Here is a 24415-nt window from a genome sequence, read left to right as displayed (position 1 = left end):
AGGCTAATGACTTTAGTTCGAGAAGTTTGTTTACAACAGTCGTTACGGATCATTTTCATTGAGAGAACGAGCTTGTTACAACTTAGCGTTGAGAGTTAAGTTTGATTTCGTTAATAAATAATGTTTTCAAATGTATTTATTAATTGCAATTTGTTTGTTTGGCTTGCGCAGGTAGAACGTGCATATATCGCCTTTTCGCATTAAAAGTGTACAATTTCCAAAAATATTCGGAATTGAGTTAATTGAATTGAGAATTGAGTCCACTTGTGAGTCCGCACTGGTAGATACCACCGCCCTGCTTATTTCTGCCGTGAAGCAGTAATGCGTTTCGGTTTGAAGGGTGGGGCAGCCGTTGTAACTATACTGAGACTTTAGAACTTGTATCTCAAGGTGGGTGGCGCGTCTACGTTGTAGATGTCTATGGGCTCCAGTAACCACTTAACACCAGGTGGGCTGTGAGCTCGTCCACCCATCTAAGCAATAAAAAAATAAAAATATACGTAAACATTTGGTAGGTATCACCAGTATTTTTCTCATAAATACTTTCAAAAGAGCGTAGTTTAGGCTAGTATTTTTTTGTTTTTAGTTTATATTTTGACTACTATTAAGAAAATTAATACATAATTTTATTTTACTTTAAAAGACAAATAATGTAACTAACTGGTAAAAAATAAAAATAAAATGTTGCAAATATGATAAATATTAAAAATATTACATGTTAAACCTTTAAAAAAACACTCTCCTGTAGAATTAGTAAGTTTTGAGATTATTCAGTTTTAATGCGAGAAGACGATATGTTGTTGATAGTGGACACGGTTCAAATTCTATTCCTTCAGAGAAACGATCCGGTTTTTTTTTCCTAGGTAGGATGCTGATAGCCTTGAGAGGCTATTTCAGCTTCGCCCTAACGTTTGTAGGTGAGCTCACGGGGCTCAAACCGGAGAGTTGCTAACACTGACACTAGCAAGAGCAGTGCTTCGCAGAATCTACCATCGGATCGGAAACGCGACCCACTGAGAAGATCCGGCGAGAAACTCAGTGGGCTGTGTCTATGGATTAGTTCGCTCGTCGAGCCCTTCGTCGCAAGAGACGGGTTCGACGAGGACGGTGAACGAACTGGAGCCTCGAACGAATACTGCACTTGGTGGTTTCTGAGCCATTGCTACATGGTTCGTTTATTTCTTAGAAAAGTTATATCAACAATGTATTTAAGGTTCAAAATCAGAATGTGGATAAGTGTTACAGAAATTGAAATAACTCCTCATTACTAAAACAGTATCAGCGACTGTCGAATGGATCGATCGAATACTCATCAATTTGGCTTTATCACATGTGTGGTATTTGCGGTAGAAATAATTGGTGTCACGTTGGTCTGAACAATACGAGGCTAAGGCGTATCAAAAGACGCAACCAAATTTTTTAAGTGAATACGTATTGAACACGTGTATTCGACTTACTTCTTTGGAAGGTTAATGACAAAGGGAAGATCTTCCAGCGAAATCATGATGCTGTTTGGTAGTTCCAAATGTTTTTCTTCAAAATGTCGTTAGCTAGACCTTTCAGATATATTTCGTTCTATGATGGCTACCGCCACGAAGAAGGAATAATAACATCGTGTAATGAAAAACAAAAAGTGGTAAATATTCGTAATAAATAATCATATGACAAGACTTAGTGCAGGCGTGCACGGTTCCTCTTTACTCTGATCGAGTTCTGACCCCGGATGGAGATCGGACGTCGGGTGTAAGAGTGCAGGGGAGTCGTTTAGTGCATTGGGCCCTAAAAACATCCTTGGTCCCACATACCCCGCGCGCTCCTTAGGCGCGAGGACCTCGAAGGAGGTTCAGCCACCGGCTCAAAAAAAAGACGTCCACGTTTCAATTATTTCTAGTGCAAGATAGAGGAGGAAGAGGTCGACCGAAGAAGACATGGATGGAGTGTGTGAATGGCGATATGAGAGAGAGAGGAGTGAGTATTGAGATGACGGCTGATAGAAGAAAAAATAGCTGTGCCAACCCCACCTAGTGGGATAAGGTGGAGAAAAAGAAGAAGAAGTTAGATTATTTCTAGTGTGAAGGAATTCTTGTTTGATCACATTGACTCCCAATTTGTTGTAAAAAAATCTATCCGTGTATTCTTACAGTATACCCACTCTACAATTAATATCTTTTATTTTTATTTTTTATTGCTTAGATGGGTGGACATCGGACGATCTCACAGCCCACCTGGTGTTAAATGGTTACTGGAGCCCATAGATATCTACAACGTAAATGCGCCACCCACCTTGAGATATAAGTTCTAAAGTCTCAAGTATAGTTACAACAGCTGCCCTACCCTTCAAACCGAAACGCATTACTGCTTCACGGCAGAAATAGGCAGGATGGTGGTACCTATCCGTGTGAACTCAATGCGGATAATTGTTGGCATTCTAAAGAAGATTGCTATATGCGTTATAGGTGCCGCGAGAGAACTGGTAGGTGACTGGTCCAGTGACAAATATTACCACATCAATTTTGTAGTGTTCTATCAAAGGCTTATTGTAAGTAGTTGACAGTAGATAGGATAATTTACAGAAGTGAATGTCTTAATTTCCATTACAAAAATGACAATTTTTGTCACAGAAACACGATAATAATCTACATCCATCCTGCTAATAACTTCGACAGTAGAAAAATATAACCTATCCTAGATTTTTAAAGGCACAATTCTAGATTCTACGTCTTGATTGGTAATATATTTGTTCAATTGTTTGATGGCTTGAAGTGAATACAGAGAAATGTCTACGAAGATAAGATTTTCGACCGTACTCTCTGATTCATAGGTAGACGGACTGAAAGGTTGATTGATCTCTTTAGATTTTGGCAGTTGTTAAGTGTGTGAGGAAATGTGGAATTACGAATTCTTTGCATTAAAAAATCGATTTATTAGTGAATAAACTTACATAAATACTAAAATTAAGGAAAAAAAACAAAAATCAGTTTTTTTTAATGCTCTTGTAGGCAGACGAGCGTACGGCCCACCTGATGGTGAGCGGTTACCGTCGCCCATGGACTTCAGCAATGCCAGGGGCAGAGCCAAGCCGCTGCCTACCATTTAAAATAATCGCAGCCAAATACCATTAAATAAAACATGTTATTTTCGAATGAATAGCATTTCACGGAGATCTAACTAAGAGTAGTTACGTGCCAGGTGCTCTTTAATGAATGGTATATTACAAGTTACGTGGAACACATTCGCTTCCGCTAAATAAATCACGTTTATCTCCTTAAGAGCGTTTCCGAGGAAACACACGCAAGTACCGCGTTACAACACGCCCGAGAATCTTATTAAATTGTTACACTTGTAAACATCTCTATATGTACATGTATCTCTACTGATATTATCATGTTTTCCGTCTGATTATACGAATTTTGGTAATTAGCTGTGAGTTAATTGATAGTTTGTGGTGTTGATATTAGAATTGATGTATGTATTGACGTACTGTTAATATAATATTTGGCTTAATTTTTGTATGTTTCTTTATAAGCTTTAATTATACGCACCATCGTAACTATCTCGTCATTTCTATGAAATCTTCACTTCTAATTGTTTTATCATCATCGGTATTCACAAAGACTTGATTTTAGTAAAACTATATTGTCTAATTCATCTGCTCAGAAAATGAGTTTGGATGTAGAGTGATACTACATGCCTATTGGTAAATAAATCGACTTCATGCACTTTTGAGTTTGATTATTTTAATTAGGTACGACTATTTGCGAAGCAGGTTCTCTTAGTGGCAAATTTTGTTAATCCCTTACTAGAGATCCCGCAGTAGTCGAAATTCGACTATAATTAATTGAAATTGTAAGTTTGTACACTATTATGCTTGTATTTTATACTTCTATAATCACAAATTTCGCCAAGGTTACACTATAAAAAAAGATTAATAAAGACAAACAATATTTAATCTATTCTCAATTTGACAACAGACGTCAAGAACAAAAGTTTGACAATAAATAGTATGCATGCGTGTGTGCGTCAAATACATGGTATGTAGTGTGTGTAATGTTTTCTTTATTGATTTAATGTATATTTTATGCTATATTTAAAAAAAATATTATCATTGTGCACTTCTTCTCTATATTCTCCATAAGTGTGGAAAATTTCATACTCCTCCGTTCGCGCAATTTCCGTAAAAAGGGATACAAAGTCGATAGTCCATCTGTCAAGGCTTTACCCGGCGATCATTCGCATCATACATGGTGTTAAGAAACAGTTTCCTATGCCGAACAAGCAATAAACAAACTCCTTTCTTTTAGCAAGTTCATATCTCTTATCCGCGTCAATGTGATTAAGTCTCTGAACTGAAGTGCGCGACCTCAGTTCATATATATTTTTAATGCATTTCAAAAAGCTTTAGTCATATCAAATATCAATCACAGCCATATGCACACTGTTTACACATAATTCAGAGAATGCACATGCGCTACGAAAGACTGTGTATGTTTACTGGTTTTTACTGGTGGTAGGACCTTTTGTGAGTCCGCACGGGAAGGTACCATCACCCTGCCTATTTCTGCCGTGAAGCAGTAATGCGTTTCGGTTTGAAAGGTGGGGCAGCCGTTGTAACTAAACTGAGACCTTAGAACTTATATCTCAAGGTGGGTGGCGCGTTTACGTTGTAGACGTCTATGGGCTCCAGTAACCACTTAACACCAGGTGGGCTGTGAGCTCGTCCACCCATCTAAGCCACCCACCATGTAAAAATAAAAAATATTGCTGTTACTGGTGCGTCCAAATTATGAAAAATATATTCAAAGGGGTTACTTTACATTTGAAAAAAAATTTGAATAAAGTTTATGTGAGTACATAGCCAGATATACTCGTAAATGTTTTTGAATGTCTTATTTATTTAATTACCGAAATAAAATTCCGTATCAATGGTTTTTATGCCTTTATATAATTTCCTAATATTAAAATCGAGTTTATCGATAAATCAGATTTATGTACCTACTTAAAAAAATTATGCGCTGTGAGACATGCACTAAGAGCAATATAGCACCAGACCATTTAGAGTGGACCAGAACTATGAAGCTCAGGAGTCTGGACTTGTCTTCCAATGAATTCTTAATTTTCCTACTAATGCTGGTATCCTTAGAGGGCTATGCCAGCTTTACCAAGCGAGTAGGTGAGCTCACGGGCTCTAACCTGAGAATTTGGCTAACGCTAGCCCCAGCAAGAGCAGTGCTCCGCAGAATCTACCACCGGATCGGAAACGCGACCTACCGAGAAAATCCGGCGAGAAACGCAGTGGGCTGTACGCATAGAACAAGAAGTTACATTTTTTTTTTTTATTGCTTATATGGGTGGACGAGCTCACAGCTCACCTGATGTTAAATGGTAACTGGAGCCCATAGGCATTTACAACGTAAATGCGCCACCCACCGTGAGATATAAGTTCTAAGCTCTCAGTATAGTTGCCACGGCTGCCGCACCCTTCAAACCGAAACGCATTACTGCTTCACGGTAGAAATAGGCATGGTGGTGGTACCCACCCGTGCAGACCCACAAGAGGTCCTACCACCAGTACATTTTTTATACCAAAAACCTATGTTAAGATATGATGTCAAAGCCATTGCATTGTACAACGGCTGTACCATTCTTCAAACCGCAATGCACGCACTGCTTCGTGACGGAAACATCAAGGATTATGATACCTATCTATGAGTGCTTACTCCAGTAGTCATCAAAATAATTAGGAATAACCAACATAATCTACTTGTAACGGTCTTACCGAGCGTATAAATAATTCTACGTTAGCATAGAAAAAATAACACACATTATTGGTAACAAAAAAAATCTAAGATAAAAACGATAACAATAATAATAATAATATAATACATTGTTAACAGAAACTTTGTTAGCATTCTCAGTTTAGAATTATTTCGTATAAATCTACTTGAGCGTCTGAAATAAACGTTCATTGCCAAGTTACCGGGGGAGTTAGGTCTCCGTCACACGAGCGTTAGAATAGCTAAAATAAAATTTATTAAGAACAGGTCTGAATGTGGAAGGTTTGTCGAGTTGATCACGTCGGAGTCACCAGTGTTGAGTTTTCTATATCGGGCAAGGATTAATAAGACACGTGTTCAGTTGAGTGACTAACGTATATTGGAACTAGCGACCCGCCCTCGCTTCGCTTCGGAAACATTAAATTTTATTATTGATAGCTGAGTCCCGCGATGTGACGCTGCGAGGCGAAGCTAGTCTATAAAAAGTAGCCTAAGTTACTCTTTTCATCATCAGCTACCTATCAGTGAAAGTCCCGTCAAAATCGGTCCAGCCGTTCCAGAGATTAGCCGGACAGACAACGGACAAACGGACAGACAGACAGACAGACAAAAATTGTAAAAAATGTTATTTTGGTATATGTACCGTATATAAATTCATATGAATGTAGTAAAAAGCGGCTATTTCAATATTAAAAACAGACACACCAATTTTATTTATATGTATAGACTAGTAGACCCGGCGAACCTTGTTCCGCCACACGGTTTGTTTCAAACACATCAACTGGTCAACTAACGTCAAAATTCTACTATAAATAACCATAGAATATATTACGTTTAGCTGTCAGTTGCGTTTTGTTATACCACGTTTTATGTCACGTCCCAATGGGAACGTGATAAAAAGTATCCTATGTCTTTCTCCTGGTTCTAAGCTACCTCCTCACCAATTTTCAGCCAAATCAGTTCAGCCGTTCTTGAGTTATAAATGGTGTAACTAACACGACTTTCTTTTATATATATATAGATTACAACCTCACGTACTATTGACAGCCCGACAATCCCGATACTGACGTAGCATCATTGCAATATAATTACCGCTAACACATACATATAATTATTAGTTGCTATGGAGACATTTGTGGTCCCTACAGGCTTAACGACGGAGGGAAGATCTTCCACCAAGCGGGTGATATTGCTCGGTAGACCGACGGTCCAAATGTTGTTGTTCGGAGGTTGTATATACATATGCAAGATTATCTTGAAAATGTCGTAAGCGAGATTCAGGCATCTGGCAAATGTCCTGTGTTCTGTGATGGCTACCGCCATAATGAATAGGTCAATGGACCTGATAAAACCTGTGAACATTTTCGTATAAAACATTTACTAAGCGTATTGGATGAACTGATACGACTGGCGTTTGGAAATTACTTTTTAATGATTATTTTTTAAATCAATATTGCAAAACCTTCGGCACAAAGCAAAGGGTATCGTTACCATACAGGACGAGAATACAGAGGCTGAATTTCGATTTCCTTTAAGACTTTATCCGGAGTTATCAGCCCCTAAACGAAAAATATCAAACGCTGACAATCTTGATAACGTTTCTTCTATCTTTTTAAGACTCTTTAATAAAGTCGACAACAACTGAAAAGTTAATATCTAAGAGCTAGTTAATAAATTTTTTTCGTATATGCGTTAGTGACAACCTAATAAAGACTATTGGTTTTGAACTACATATTATATTAAATTTGATAAGTTGTTTTATCGTCTAAATCGCTTTGCTGGTGGTAGGAGTCTTCATGGGTAGGCGTCACAATCCCCATTTCTGGTGTGAAGCAGCCATGCGTTCTAGTTAGATGTTTGGCATAGCCTTTATAATATAGCAATATGATTGACCATTTAACACCAGTGGCCATGGCGTTTTCTGCCTAAAATAAATAGATTCGGTCTGTAGCTTTAATAAACCTAAAAGTTGCCCAACTGAAAAACGCACGTTTGCAATGACCCGAAATAACAATTTCCCCTAAAACATTATCTGTTTGACCTATTTCCTAATTAAAACAATTCGTTAATTTGCATTTTATGTCCCCGTGTCCGCTTCCCGACAATTAAGATCTGATTTTATTGTCTAAATAGGCTTTTAATACGAGTTTCCGCGATTAAAACAGATAACGGCCCTTCGCGGAAAAGTACGATATAACTTTGAGTTTTACCATCTGTTTATTTTGGACGTTTATCCATTTTTGGGGACAGCTGTTGGTAAAATTATTAGGTCGTGATTATGTGTTACTATTGATTATACTAATTTATACTCTCAGGTTGAGCCCTGTGAGTTCAGCTATAGCGAAACGCGAATAGCCTCTCAAACCTTCTGGCATTTGGGTATTAATTAGGTATGAGAAATTATTCGAGATGATACCGACATCTTGTTTTTACCATCGCACCGCCCGCCACTGGAGTAGAGTTCATCCGGCTATGGAACGAGCTCCCCTCCACGGTGTTTCCCGAGCGCTATAACATGTCCTTCTTCAAACGAGGCTTGTAGAGAGTATTAAGAGGTAGGCAGCGGCTCGGTTCTGCCCCTGGCAATGATGAAGTCATTGGGCGACCATAACAACTCACCATCAGGTGGGCCGTCTGCTCGTCTGCCCACAAGGGCAATAAAAAAGAAAAGCTAGGCTAAAAAAAGAACAAATATTTATAACTTGAATTGTTCACTGATTTTATTAATTTTCCTAAAGCAGACAATCTAATCTTAGAGATTTCAAGATTAACATCACATGGAATGATCGAGAATAGAGCGACCAGAATCGCCAAAAAAAATCACTCACTCCAATTTAGATTGAATATATAACACATTTACCGATCAAAAATATAATTTAGAAGGAAAAACATCAAATATATCATGGGACGGTACCGTCCTCGCAATATCCCGTGATATATGTTTAAAACCAACGGCAGGATATATATCATATGAATGCCACTCTCCGCATCACTCGAATCGTAATATTGGCTGAATTATTCCAACTGCCTCTTGGCTCTATTTTGGAGATGTGTGTTCTGGCGTCATTACGATACGCACTACTGAATCCGTGAATTTAACTTAAATGTGGACTCTATGATAGGAGAGTTATATCAAATCATAGAGAGAGTGTGGTTCTTTTAGATTATATGCACAAGTATTATAACAATCCATCAGAAAATAATATGTGGCCTCTGCATGAAATGCGTTATAGTTATAAAAGTATACGGTTTAAAGTCGTAACTTATTTTGCCCCCAAATGACGTCACACATTATACTTTATTTATTGCCCTTGTAGGCAGATAAGCATACGGCCCATCTGATGGTGAGTGGTTACCGTCGCCCATGGACTTCAGCAATGCCAGGGGCAGGGCCAAGCCGCTGTCTACCGCTTAATACTCTCCACGAGCCTCTTTTGAATAAGGACATGTCATAGCGCTCGGGAAATATCGTGGAGGGGAGCTCATTCCATAGCCGGATGGTACGTGGCAAAAAAGACCTCTGGAAACGCACTGTCGATGAATGCAGCGGTTCCAGATAATATGGATGAACTCTGCTCCGATGGCGGGAGGTCCGATAATAAAAAGGAGATGAGGGGATCATCTCGAACGATTCCTCAGAGCATTCCCCATGGAACATATGGTACAAAATACAGAGGAAACCGAGGTCCCCCGCAGACCGAGAGGTTCCAAACGATCCGTGAGAATCAAATCAAATCCTCAAGGCGAGTGCCAGTCTTTCCGTCAATAGCTTAGCACGTGCTCACTGTTCATAGACGACTTCCGCACGAAGCCGATTTGAGTAACAAATAAGACTCCAATAATAAGTCTCAAGATGAGGAAGCATTCACGTTGTTCCTAAGCCAGTAGGTTCGTTTGGATGTAAACTTAGCTACCCAATAACACGTTACACCTTTATGATCTCAGAAAATAAACATAAGATGTCCCATAGAATTTCTTATCATTTCATACCAAAGGTCATTGAATGTCTTAATAAAAAAAAACTCGGAAGAAAGTCCCCTTGACGTTCCTCGTATTGCGTCGAGGACACTCATCGTCATTGGGAGGTAAGGTAAGGATATTCTGAATTTAGTCAAAATTCTCATGCAAATTTGAGTCTTATAGCGGTTGAACAAGGTTCGTTGAGTTGAACTTGAAAATGACATTGACCTATTTTTATTTCCAAATGAAAGTTCGCAAAGGGAATTTTATTTATTTGTGTGTGCGCTTCTTTACTGTAAAGACAAAAAACCATAGCCCATTAATAGAATAATCATCGTGCTCAATACCATTGTTCATAATAAGAGTGAGTAAAATTTTCCTTAAAAAAAAAAAGTTAGGTTGTTGCACGAGGTAACGGACCACCTGGTGTTAATTGGTTACCGGAGCCCTTAGACATTAGACATACGCCACCCGCCTCGTTTTTTTTTATTGCTTAGATGGGTGGACGAGCTCACAGCCCACCTGATGTTAAGTGGTTACTGGAGCCCATAGACACCGACAACGTACATGCGCCACCCACCTTGAGATATAAGTTCTAAGGTCTCAGTATAGTTATAACGGCTGCCCCGCCCTTCAAATCGAAACGCATTACTGCTTCACGGCAGAAATAGGCAGGGCGGTGGTACCTATCCGTGCGGACTCACAAGAGTAAAAATGAAATGAGACATGAGTTCTAAGGTCTCTGTGGTTTACAGTACAAAGGTTTCACTGTAGAAATAGGCAGGTACCCGTGCGGACTCACAAGACGTCCTACCACCAATAATTATGCAAATTATAATTTTGCGGGGTTGATTTTTATTACACGATGTTATTCCTTCACTCTGGAAGTCAATCGTGAACAATTTCAGCACGTATTTCATTAGAGAATTTGATACCTGCCTGCGGGATTCGTCGTTTGACACGATTGCACCAGGCGTCTTATCCTTTAGGCCAGGACGACTTCAAAAGCATGTAAGTAAGTGAGCATACCTAGTAAACGGTCACCATCGTCCATAAACATCGGCAACACCATGGGCACAGAAAAGCCGCTGTCTACTGTTGAGAACCCTCTTGCATCCCCGACGTTCCAGAGGTCCACGATCGACAATGACTTATCATCAGGTAGGCTGCATCTCTGCCTTCAAAGGCAATAAAAAAAACTTCGATTGAAGAAGGTCATGTCATAGTGATCTATAAACATTAAGAACTATGAGACGAACTAAACATAACTTAGAGTGAAAAACAAAATCGTAAAAGCTATTATTAGGTTCAAAAGAAGGGAGTTCTAAGGTGCATATTTATTATATTTCGTTTTCAATATATTATACAGTCACATACAGCTTACAGTTTATTATACAAATTATAAGTCACTCAATTCAAAAAATACGAAGAAACCTACAAATGAACAATTCCAATATAGATATATAAAAAAACAATTATGTAACCACAAACAATAAAAGTATTTTACAAGGCCATTTCTCATTTTATTATTAGGTTGGCAAAAACACGCATTGCAGGATTCAGTGGGCGCCGCCTATCGATTTCGACCCGGAGATGGTCGAGAGCTTTATTATGGAAAGCTCTGAATAAAGCTGGTATGCAGGGTGAAAACGAAAATTGTTCTCGAAGCCTGAATGTTAAGTATAATGAGAAAAAACTAAATCTTCACAAATTTTCACCACGGTGGTGCGCTGGTTCTATATTTTTGGAGGTTTCTGCGGAGGTGGTAACGCCTAAAGGTGAACAAAAAAGGGGCAGGCCGAGGCTAGGTAATGAGAAGTAGACGTACCTGCCAACCCGTCGCTGGCTTCTTGCGGGCTGCAGAATCAAAGGAACGTGACTGGTGGACGACGCGTAACGGCGGCCTGACGACTTGACATTGACATTAACTACTCTACATTATTTGTGTTCACAAAACGGGTATAACACTCGCACAACGACGACGATGATCGTCCGTTAAAGTTCGTAATAGAAAAGTAGTAAAAGTCTAAAAAAAATATTGAGTTGAAAAACAAGTGGCGGGTGCGTGTAAAATGCGCGCGGTGCGGTCGGCAATATCTCTTTTTTATTTTTTTTTATTTTTTTTCATATTTCATCGTGCAATAAATAGGTTTTACGGCTACTCTCATCAAGAAAGAAAGAGCATCATTTAATATAACAAAAAACAACAATAATTCGCTGAGCAGAAACGAAGCAGTTATGCTCACAAGTGCTGTTTTTTAACTTACTTTAAGTATATTTTTTACCTTAAGTATATTTTATAGTTTTACTGGTGGTAGAACCTCTTGTGAGTCCGCGCGGGTAGGTACCACCACCCCGCCTATTTCTGCCGTGAAGCAGTAATGCGTTTCGGTTTGAAGGGTGGGGCAGCCGTTGTAACTATACTGAGACCTTAGAACTTATATCTCAAGGTGGGTGGCGCATTTACGTTGTAGATGTCTATGGGCCCCAGTAACCACTTAACACCAGGTGGGTTGTGAGCTCGTCCACCCATCTAAGCAACAAAAAAATAAATATTTAAAACTCTAGAATAATTTTTTTATCGAAAAATTGATGATACTTAACAACTCTAAAGATTTACCGAAGTCAACGAACTTTTTATATTAACTGGCTGTCAGAATATTAAAAAAAAATCGATGACAATTCGTCAACATGTCAATTCAGAAAAGTTTCTGCATAGTTACGGGTTATACGTTTTTATAAAAATACGAAAAATTCAATGAATTTATTATTACAAAGAGTCGATAATGTGAAGAAACGGTTCTATTATGGCGAAAAGAAAATACTAACATGGCGGCTAACAGCGACGCAAGAAGTTACTCTACTGAAAGCTTAAGCGTGACCCGTTCCAGGAACATCGGTTCGAAGTTTTAGACTTGTTCTTTTTGTTATTATTTTTATGTTTCTATTTATTGTTATTGCTTAATCGTGGTGATCGAAATATCTAAGAAACAACATTTATTTTTATCACTTTAGTGAATTCACGACTCGTCTTAAATTATCTGAGCTCAAAGATATCACACCGTGAATACCATTACGCATCTTGATATCATAAGATACAGAAGTCTCAACTGCAACGCGATTGCCACGTCTTTCAAAAGCTACCTTATACAACCCATCTAACTAAAAAAACAATTGATTACCAGACGCTGAGCGTTCCTTAACCTTGAAAAGTTTTTTTTTATTGCTTAGGTGGGTGGACGATCTCACATCCCACCTGGTGTTAAGTGGTTACTGGAGCCCACGGACATCTACAACGTAAATGCGCCACCCACCTTGAGGTATAAGTTCTAAGATCTCAGTATAGTTACAACGGCTGCCCTACCCTTCAAACCGAAACGCATTACTGCTTCACGGCAGAAATAAGCAAGGCGGTGGTACCTACCCGCGCGGACTCACAAGAGGTCCTACCATCAGTAACTTAACCTTGAAAAGTATTTTTATGACGTCACAGCATCTGCTCCCTCACACATATAAAACATATTAGTATTGACGTCCGTTTAAAGCAAATTCCGAAGTTGTTCATGTATTCGTGCAATTCGCAATGGTGGAAATCTGAAAAAAAAAATTTTTTTTAATAAATTATTTAAATTCTAATTGATAATTACAATTTAGTGACAGCCCTATGCTACGAATGAGTTTTAATAACCACTGAATAGGCTCTGAACAAGAAGGCTCTGAGGACTTTCGTTTTGGATGGTTTGACTAGCTCACAGCACACCTAATACTAAACGTAACCAATAGACAGCAAAACGTGAATGCTGCCCTTAGATGTAAGCTTAAATGTATCTCTGTCCGTCCATCAATAAAGTGACACTTTGTATTGTTAAATAGCCTATGACAGCCCTCAACACATCTGCTCATAGTCTAGCTGACCGAATGCAAGATAAAGAAAAAAGAAAAAAAAGCACTTATGACCCCGTAGAGATAAAATACACCGTTCCTCATTTTCGGCGCGAAGCAGTCATGCTATCCAATTCAAAGGAAAGAATACGACAGCCATTATTACAAACGAATTTTTGACCTTTGATGCCTATAGCCTAACACCCGTTGACCTTTTTACTGGTGGTAGGACCTCTTGTGAGTCCGCGCGGGTGGGTACCACCACCCTGCCTATTTCTGCCGTGAAGCAGTAATGCGTTTCAGTTTGAAGGGTGGGGCAGCCGTCGTTACTATACTTGAGACCTTAGAACTTGTATCTCAAGGTGGGTGGCGCATTTACGTTGTGGATGTCTATGGGCTCCAGTAACCACTTAACATCAGGTGGGCTGTGAGCTCGTCCACCCACCTAAGCAATAAAAAAAAGCAATAAAAAAAAAAAACCTTAAATCACGTACAAACTGTCTAAAAAAACATTAACTATAGTAGACTCAAAAGTCTGCTTCTTATAACGTAAAAAAACCCACAAAAAAAACAATAACTCTTCGTCTATTACGCATTTTTCAATTACCCCTCTCGCGTCTGCTCGTTTGTGAAATATTTTGGTACGCGCTAGGCGTCACGTCACGCGTCATGTTATGTCGTGTACACACAGATTTTTATGGCTTCTTATTTTTATCGTGTTTTTTGTATTTTCTCTCGCTGTTTCTAGAGATTATTTTTTTCCGGCTCGTAATGTATTTATGAGTGGTTATTTGAAGGTTTGTTGAGTTTTGCCCGGTTATGTTTTGGAGGTTTTAGGTTTCAAGGAAGCGCATTAGTTATGCACCATTTGTTACTCTTGTCTTCTTCTAGGACTTAACCACGATTTTCTAATAGTATGAGTTTCCGATATTTGGGTGCTGTTGTGTCATCATCACACCCTCTTTCTAGTCTAATTTCGGTCCATTGGAACTAGACGACACGGCTCCACAATAGTCCACCTGGTGTTAAGCGACCACTGGAGCCCACGGACATCTACAACGACCCTAAGATATAAGTTCTAAGGTCTTAAGGATAAACGCATTACTGCTTCACGACAGAAATAGGCGGGGTGGTGGTACCCACCCGTGCGGACTCACAGGAGGTCCCACCACCAGTAATAATGCCTACCGCAGAGTACCCTCCGAAAGCCTCGTTTGAAAAAGGCAATGTAGCGTATAGCATGTTAAATAATGTTTTGTATAATGCGACTGTAAAAGTTTAAAACGCTCTGTTCAAAAACGAAAGTATATTAAAAATAAGTGCAACATGCCTTGGCAGTTTTATGTTTGTAATAAAAGTAGATGCGTCGATACACTTGCAGCCAACTTTACGGTGAGCATTCCTACTAAGGTATTTAAAGGATGTAGAAGTACCAAATACTCATTTCGAGACAAGTTGGGTTGGTACAGTCTATATACGACCTCCAACACTCGTATACCGTAAAACCCTGGTTAAACTATTATCATATAATACAGAAGATCTTATTACGTTTCCAGATTTACTGAAAATCATTTGAGATGAGTTCAAGGTTGCTCACAGTGTTCAGGACGGAGTAAATCACCCGTTAGGTGACGAAAAGCCTGCCGAAGGGACTGTAGAAATATTCTTCAAGTAGTGTAGGTGAGTATTTTGAATATATAGCTCATTTGGAATGGACTTGAGTAAGACAATAGTTCTGGATGTCCTTGTAGTTTTGTAACAGACTAGGAATCCCTAGTTTGGATACGTTGACCTTGTATCGTTCTTTCTGGTCGTTCCCTCAATACTGAGGATCGTGACTGTATGTCAATCTTCTCTACTCGGTTCGGTTCTGCGCCATATGTACCGCTCCTTGTATCTAGAACTACTAAAATAGCTGCTTAGTTTGACCATTAAGTCGTATTTTGTAATCCAAATATTATTCAAAGATTTTAACAGAAATAGGAACTGTACTATTTGATGTAAAACTATGCCCTTGTGTTGTAAACTTGTAAGGAGATTTTTTTATTGTTTAGATGGGTGGACGTGGACCTGGTGTTAAGTGTCTACTGGAGCCCATAGACATTTACAACGTAAATGCGTCACCCACCTTGAGACATAAGTTGTAAGGTCTCAGTATAGTTAAAACGGCTGCCTCACCCTTCAAGCCGAAACGGTGGTACCTACCCGTGCGGACTCACATGAGGTCCTACCATTAGATTAATATAGCATAGTAAAAGATTGCACCATCTACCGCGAAGGGATGTTTCGGTGTGAAGAATGTGACGGCCTAATACAGTTCAATCAAGACTCGGACTTCAAGAGCCGATTCGGCATTCACGTTTCAGGCATTTGGCCTTGGAGCTGTTATAATCATCTAAGATTAGGACTGAGACATGAGAAGAATAAAAGAAACTTGAGTTTCAAACTAAAGTTTGTTTGTGTTCTCCTGTGATATCGGGTTTTATATTTACTGCATTCTAAATAAATATATCTTCAAACTGACGTATTGGAAGGTGAATACTACGAGTAGTTCTCGAATAGGGAAACTGGTAAGCACTCTCAATACTTTGACGTAATTAAGACGAAAGAAAAACTGTAGGGATTTTTTTGAAGGTTTTTATTTTATTTGATCATGTTTTGAAATGTAGCTCTGGTGCGTATTTGAAGATGCAGGAAACCACCTCGTTTCCAAGTTCGCATTCCGTTGTCTGGTCGTGGTTGATCTGAAACCGAACTGTATGCTTTAATTATTTGTAAAAAATAAATGGTACTCTTATCCCAAATATTTTCAAAGCTAAATCTGAATGCTTAGGAATGTTGATGAAAGATTCTCATGAGGGGTCTTAATCCGTGATTAGTTAATACATTATATGAATGCTATTTTCAATCGAGCTTCAATAATATTTACGTCAAATAGGTCAATATAAGTGTTCTAATCAACATTTAAATGTACAAATATGTGTTGAACGTTTACAATAAAAAAGAAAAAAAAAAACGATATGTTGCTAGTTGATTAAGTTGATCCTTTAAAATGTCTATCATGTAAATATCACGCTTCACGACTCTTCAATTCGCTCTATTGGCAGTGGATTTGGATATAGTTTATACTGTAAATTTTGAGTCACTTTAAGAGTTAGCTAACTCCCTCCACGTTCGTGTTAATTGTCACCCAATCACAGGAGCTGAACTAAACAAAGAACCTGAAATTGATAAATCGCTTGCAAAATTCGTTTTAAAAGATGGGTCTCAATAAATTCCAGTTTGTTTTCTTGAAAATTGACAATTCATTGTAATTGATGACTTTTTTGAGTTGTTGTAATTGGCTTCATCGAAAAGTCTAAGTGAAGTTTGATATATTTATTTTTTATTTTTGACTACGATTGTTTCGTAAATCGAAATGCTGAGTCACTTTGAATGTCGAATTGGACGGTCATTTGCAGTGTTGTGACCTCATAGATGTGCGGGCTTAGACTAATTTAGTGCAGTCAAAGATTTGCGTTTTGCTATTATCTCTTAACCAGTTCCAAGAAAAGCATTTAAGTGTTTTGTTTTATACTAGCAAAAAATAATTTGAAGGAGGATAATAATTTAATTGATTTGAAAAATAATTTAAAACTAAACATAAAACCTTACAAATTGTTATTAGATTGTTACACACTTTCTTCTTCTTTGAACTTTCCTTACATTCTAGTTTTTGAAATGATCTGGTTTTATTGCTAGCACTAGGGGTACTTATTATCAGTACTACAGTTACTACTAGTAGTAGTGGTAGTAGTAGTAGTAGTAGACATTATTACTGGCATCCTTGGGTGGTGGGTGGTTTATTACAAATACTTTTATTGGACAGATTATTGCTGCGATTTTTAAATTGACAGTATCTCGATATTTTAGTATAACAAGTGTAGCATATGAATATCTTTTCATGTTTTTTTACTTCAAGTAGCAAAACTTCATTTCAATTTTTAAAGGTTTTTTAACTGTTTATTTTTTCACAATAGACGGCTGTTCGTTGAAATTGATAGAAAATTTGTCATTATCATATAAGAACACGAACGTCTTTTTTTATCAGTGATGTCCACATCGTGAAGTCGTCGTGGCCTAAAGGATAAGACGTCCGGTGCATTCGTATGTAGCGATGCACCGGTGTTCGAATCCCGCAGGCTGGTACCAATTTTTCTAATGAAATACGTACTTAACAAATGTTCACTATTGACTTCCACAGTGAAGGAATAACATCGTGTAATAAAAGTCAAACCCGCAAAATTCTAATTTGCGTAATCACTGGTGGTAGGACCTCTTGTGAGTCCGCACGGGTAGGTACCACCGCCCTGCCTATTTCTGCCGTGAAGCAGTAATGCGTTTCGGTGTGAAGGGTGGGGTAGCCGTTGTAACTATACTGAGACCTTAGAACTTATATCTCAAGGTGGGTGGCGCATTTACGTTGTAGATGTCTATGGGCTCCAGTAACCACTTAACACCAGGCGGGCTGTGAGCTCGTCCACCCATCTAAGCAATAAAAAAAAAAACATGTTTTAATTGCTTTCACAAAAACCACGAAATTGCTTCTGGGCGATAAGAACAATTTCAAGACGTCTTCCAAAGATAAAACGACTAATTTACGAAAAGATAGAGTACGAGATCAAGAGCGGACGATTAAGCTTGTCCGTAACACATATAAAGCTTTTGAATTTAAACCAAAGTGTTGCCGCAAAAGTTTTGGCCCAAAGGTTACATGCCATGCATTTTTCTCGATAAAAAAAATATATTCCAACTCACCTCCTTTTCGCAATTTTCGGATACGCTCTTGTAGTGGTCCAATTTCTTTTTGTTTGTAAAGACGAGTGGCGATACCGCCGTCAGGAAGCCCATTTTCGCATACTTGTTGTTTTTCACGACACCGATCTGGAGGTAAATAGGTATTGGGAAAAAGGGATTGTCTTGTTTTTGTGCATGGCATAAACGTTTATTAAAACGAACCCCGTTATGGTTTGGACTCTAATTATGGCTGTCGATTATTTTAGGTTGATGATGGAAAAGTCCACGGAAATATTTAGTTTGCTAAATACATCAAATTGCCATTTCAGAACATTGATGTAGGAAAATCGCTAAGCGGAATAATTTGAGGTGTCGACTAGATCTATAGTGGTACTAAAGCCCCCGCTGTTTTTAGGTCATTTTTATTATTTTAAACACATACATGCTATTTTATCATTTTTGATATTTATTGTCTACAATTACAGAATCTAATAATTACATCTTTTTAACAATAGTATTCTATCGTCTGAACTCTTTCAAAAAAGAATTTTGAATATCGTTACCTTCTCTAAAAGACATTTTATGATGCAAGCTGCTTTGTCAGGAAATGGCGGGTCTTTCCTCAAATACTCTAGGTCAGTTTCGTTGGCATTGACATGGCTCATACAAGAGCGCGCTGTGCTGAAGAGCGTCTTCTTTAGAGCCAAAGTGAAGTGGTTTTCTGAAGATCAAAATCAAATCATGAATTTTTTTTTGTATTTTCTGTCTATTTATTTAAACTCTAATTTTGAGAGAAAAAATATTTGGTGAAAATACTAAGCCCGAGTGTTTTGTGCTCGTACAGATCGGCGTGCAATAACAAAAGAACAGATTAAATATAAAATCCTCTGGTTTATGAAATAACGAATATCCTAATATTAGTCTCAAATTGGTTCGTTTGCAAATAATTCGAAAAATGGCCTTACATAAATATATGTATGTATATGCAAGTATACATGTATAATACAAGTGAGGTCTAGAAAGTGGCCTTGTCTTAATTCATAAGATACCTGGTGCAGCTAGTGATGAGACTATGCGGCAAATCTATGGCAACTACTGATTTTGAATACAAAAATTGGCATATTGTGTTTGCGAACAATTTACATGATTAAAATGAGTAACAGTATCCCACCTACCTACTCTCATCGTGATACAGTCACATAAATTGGTTTAAAGGCCGAGAAATATGTTATAAAATACAATAGGGACTTGGATCAATATCTCTTAGCGTTTGGCAGCAAATACGCTGCAATTGAAGAGTTTGATACTAGTTGGACCGTGAGCTCACCTGCACAGCTCCAGCAATAAAAAGCCTACTGGATCCCTTCTACATCACTAAAAACAAAAAGCGTAGTGATCTGATTAGATTTGACAATTTAATCTCGACGGCTACGTCGCGAACGACAGTGAAATGATCAAAAAATCCTTGGAAGTTTAACGTAAATTGAATGTCAATAGTCAAATTCACTTACCTTTCTCCGGCTCGGCCCGAACCAAGTAAATTACGAAGAGACCATAAAACAAGAGCGTGAATCGAAACGGGTAGAACATTTTCGGCGTTTTAGCCTACGAAACGGCCCGGCTGTAATGGCACAGTAATAATTTTGCGGCATTTAGTCGTCGGCCAGTTTAGATACGATCTTTCCGGGCCGCGATTTTACTGAACCGATGGCATTCGAGATATCGTTTGTCGTAATTATATTGACCAGTGTTGGCTCAATGATCGAAATTCGACCATAATCATTACACCTTAAGATTTGGATTCGTTTCATGTATTACATTTTTTGTTGTGTTTTGTTATTGATTATGGAAATGAAGATATTTCATAACAAAAAAAAAATTAAAGCTCTTTATTTAGCCACTACTAAAAAAACACGTCTAGCAAACAAAAGAGAAGATAGTGCTTAACTGTTTGATCTCAGTTTCTATCCATATAAATTATGTATATTTTTGTTGGCGTTAAGGTATCGACTTTAAGGTTTTTTGCAAAATTTCAAATTATTGCGATCCTCGTGGACTTTTACGGTAGCTGGAATGGCTCATGCACTTCTCCATATTTGTAAATGGCGCTTACGGGCGTTTGAGTCCTTGAGAAATGCAAATTTGCCATTTGCTAATGATCTAAAATCTAAATAGAGTTTTAATGTTTTAAAAATCTGTGTACCCTCACGAATAATCTAAAAAATAGCATTGTCATAATTTTTTTTTCTACCTGTTCGTTGGTAATCTACTGGGCAATTCCAGCTACGCGGAGACAAGTATAATATGAAATTATCTACCGTGAATTCGGACCTACGGCGAAGATCCGGCGAGAAACTCAGTGGGTTTTGTCTATCCGTTAATTCGCTCGTCGAACTAGGTCTCGTCACCCTATCAAGTTTTGCAATTGAGCATTTTATTAATATAAATATTTCCCTACCTATTCCCTAAATATTTTCCTGCCTAAAAGGCAATTCCGGTGCTTGAGGGTCTTAAAGGCACCGAGAGGGAATCCAGGGGATCCGATAAGACATGTTTCGGGCGACGGCGGCTTTTCATTGCTCCGCCGCGGTCAGAGAAATAATTAGCGGCGGCCACGATAAGAGTTTTCGTGTCGCGCAGGTTTGTCGAAATAGCGTTCTGACGCTTCCTTAAGATACTTACGTATCGGTATTAGATTTAGGTCGGCGTGAAGATATACATTCCTCACATACCACTGTGCTTCGACGGCTATCCTGCAGTTTAATATATTATATCGCGTATAGACTGTCACTTAATAAATATTTGAACTGAATTCCCGCATTCAATGTATATGAGTAACCTAATATTTGATTATTATCGAAAATGTCGAACCGCAATCAGCGGTTGTGGCGAAACCAGTCGTTTTAAAGCGATGCAACGATATATTTTACGTAACTTTATACGTTTTCCGTTCTGTAAAATGTTATATTTCGCACTGATTAATGCGGATTTATTTGTATGATGTAAAGTTTGTCTGACAATTTGCATTTGGCGTTTATTTATGGAATTGTTTATTTTTGGAACTCCAATAAGATGGTTTCGAAATTAAAACCCCCCAATCACTATGGTGTTTGTAGTCAATACATTCGAACGAAAGTAATGAAAATCAAAGTTATTTTGGAAAAGCATCATATAGCGCATTTGGAGGTTTCTTTTTCATTATTTATACTAAATAGTACTATCACTGTATATGCTAATAGGTAGTATTGTTTTATTGCTCTATTTTCTGGATTTGTACAGATTTATGGTTCTTATCTCATCTGTTCAACTCGTCAAAGATTATTAATCACAATCAGCATCTCTTAATACGAGTCACCGGATTTATTATCTTGTAAGTCACGACGACATTTGTTTCATGACTGATTTATCACTAGGTTCTGATTTTGAGTTTCTTGTTTTTGTTGATATCCTTTTAGTTTTACTGGTTTATTATCCTCGAGCTTTATAAAACTGACTAGCTAATATAAATAAAACTGAACCTGACCGATGTTTTGTTTAGCTGTGTAATGATTTATAAAAATATGGGTGTATCATTCCTCATCAGACCCTCTGTTAGAAAGTCCATATTTTTATGTTGTTGTATGTTATTATACTCTGGTATTCATGCTTTAGTTGTCGGATACCCTGTTCTTTCCTAATCAGATCCTTTGTCTGAAAATCCATACTTTCTGGAGCTATATTGGATTTAGATCTAGATCTAGGGGAACAGGTTTATAAGATCTAAAAATAACTCGCGTTACGTATGTCATTACCAAATCTAGTATTCATATCAATTGTGAGCGTTTAGTCTCTTCCGCTATTCACTAGACGCTTTAAACACAACACATGTATTGTGCTGTATGAAAATTCTTTTAACCTATTACAATATAATTGAAATTTGGCCATGGCCAGACATGTCTCAGAATAACGCAAAAAGATGCAAAGATAAATTTAATACAGTTAATAAAACTTTAACTTTTAAAGAAATTATTTTTTCCCTATTGACCGATGTAACTCAGATCGTTACATGAATAAGCAAGAGTTGGAAACTTGATATTTTTTTGATCTATTAATTAACCGCTGACATTGCTAATCCAAAATGTTTGTCAAATATTACACATTAGAGATTTGGAATTTTTTATCACGGAAAAGCAAAACATATAAATTTAAACAAAACCACAAATTGTCAAACTTGAAACATAAAAAAAATATTAAATTTCTTAAAAAAAATTTTTATTGCCTTTGTAGGCAGACGAGCATATGGCCCACCTGATGGTGAGTGGTTACCGTCGCCCATGGACTTCAGCAATGCCAGGGGTAGAGCCCAGCCGCTGCCTACCAAAATGTTAAATCTGTAACTTTTGAAATAATCATAATATCGTTATTACGTAACATTAATCCGGTTATCTCTTTGTAATCATTATATAAAATTCTATCTCTTTGCAATCATTACATCAAATTCTAGCTCGTAGATACCACGCGATTAGACGCGATGCTATTCTGGTGGTAAGTAGCTGCTCTTGAGTTTGTTAGCAAATCTTCACCAAGCAGAGCTCTCTGGTACGCCCATTCGTCCATGTTAAAGCCAGGTAACCGAACTAATGAGCTAAAAAACTCCTAAAAAACATTATAATTAATGAGCATTGAGCTGCACTTCTACGCTACGATAAGTGAAAAGTCACTTCTACACTTATCAATAAGTGAACAGCTTTATTTAATGAAAAGCTCTAGGTGAATAAGAAATTGCGGTTTCCTGAAGGATTTCCCTCAAGTCCAAGTTCGTACGTTTGTGTACATAATTTCGAAGATGAATGAAAAAGTCTGTGAGGAAAAACGATTTATCTGATACGCGATAGATGTTTAATGATTTTCAGTAGAGGCAGGTTGTTATTGTTAATTTGGTAAATAATGTACAAAGGATCCGGCCGCTAACAAATAGACAACAATTGATCCATCGAACAGGGTTATTCGTCATACTCTGGTGTTTAGGTAAAGGTCTGAGTGAGTAAAATTTAGTGTTTTGTTAATCGCTACCCTGTGAATCTTGTACACATTACTATATAAAGTTCTGCTGTATATTGACAGATTTGATTATCTTTCTATTTTAAGCAATAGTATTTTACTAAATACCATTTACGCTTGCTTCTGTGCCGCTTCCAAAAATGGAATCGATCCATTACGTTTGAACATGTGCCTAGATTGAAAATATATTAATCTCAGGTATTAATGATAATGGCATGTTTTAGGTTCTATCGCTTAAATATGTTTACGATTTAGAAATTTGAAAGATCACAGTTACGCTTACTCTCAGCATGTTCTGAAAAAAAAAATGATTTCCTTTCCGCTATCTCCTCTGAATGGATTCACGATCTTACCAAACAAGTTCTACAAGTATGATATGAGGCACACTTAGCTGAAAACATGTGCGTGCTTAGATTATAATCTCTAGTCTAATTTATTACCGAAGCTTAATATTGTATCACGTGAAATAGATTATCTACGGCGCTTAATGTGTTTGATCACGTAATATATCGTATTGCATATGATTATGATCTAAGGTATAATTTGTGAACAAGACTTGTGGGCCCGCACGATTGGTCACGGCTGCTTCAACTAATACAAAATCATTTAAATGCAACCGCCACTCAAGATTAGTGGATTTACATTGTAATATCTATGGGCTTCCTGATTAGCAACTGAAACCAGAGCTGAAATGTCCCAAGTTCCAAAGATTATTAACGCTTTCTGCTAAAAAAGAGTGAATTATTTGTTTTTATTAAAAACTTCTCGTTGGTAGATTTTGGTATCATCTCCCTATCTATTTGGAACATGTTGAGATTCTATCCGCATTGACGACAATTTCATAGATTATTCAAGTTTCGACTCTCAATATGCTAGTTTCCTTATAGTGACTTTTGTCAGCGACATCAACTCTTTATGTAGTGTGACCCTTGAAAGATTTTATTGGGACAGGTAACTGATTCTTATTTGAATGCGGTTGATAG

At 37.7% G+C, this 24415-nt stretch overlaps 1 protein-coding gene across 1 annotated transcript; it reads right to left on the bottom strand.

The window, feature by feature from the left end:
- Nucleotides 1-16246: 16246 nt before the first annotated feature.
- On the bottom strand, nucleotides 16247-20063 carry Obp3 (odorant-binding protein 3). The gene is made up of 4 exons (XM_028172622.2): nucleotides 19904-20063; nucleotides 18956-19113; nucleotides 18414-18539; nucleotides 16247-16360 (listed from the first exon to the last, which is right to left on the bottom strand). The coding sequence occupies exons 1-4, from the start codon at nucleotides 19980-19982 to the stop codon at nucleotides 16268-16270; spliced, it is 456 nt and encodes a 151-aa protein (XP_028028423.2). The 5' UTR covers nucleotides 19983-20063; the 3' UTR covers nucleotides 16247-16267.
- Nucleotides 20064-24415: the final 4352 nt, after the last annotated feature.

This window comes from Bombyx mandarina, chromosome A1 (genome assembly GCF_030267445.1).
Source record: "Bombyx mandarina strain Sakado chromosome A1, ASM3026744v2".
Classification (NCBI taxonomy): domain Eukaryota; kingdom Metazoa; phylum Arthropoda; class Insecta; order Lepidoptera; family Bombycidae; genus Bombyx; species Bombyx mandarina.
The sequence above is the reverse complement of the archived record's forward strand: the minus strand, read 5'-3'. Positions and strand labels throughout refer to the sequence as shown.

Excerpts from the sequence above, each read along its gene's own strand:
- Obp3 (XM_028172622.2), bottom strand. The coding sequence starts at position 19,982 with ATGTTCTACCCGTTTCGATTCACGCTCTTGTTTTATGGTCTCTTCGTA. Across the intron at positions 18,540-18,955 it reads TAAAATGTCTTTTAGAGAAG|ATCGGTGTCGTGAAAAACAA; the intron begins GTAACGATATTC and ends ATTTACCTCCAG. Across the intron at positions 16,361-18,413 it reads CCGAAAATTGCGAAAAGGAG|ATCAACCACGACCAGACAAC; the intron begins GTGAGTTGGAAT and ends GTTCGGTTTCAG.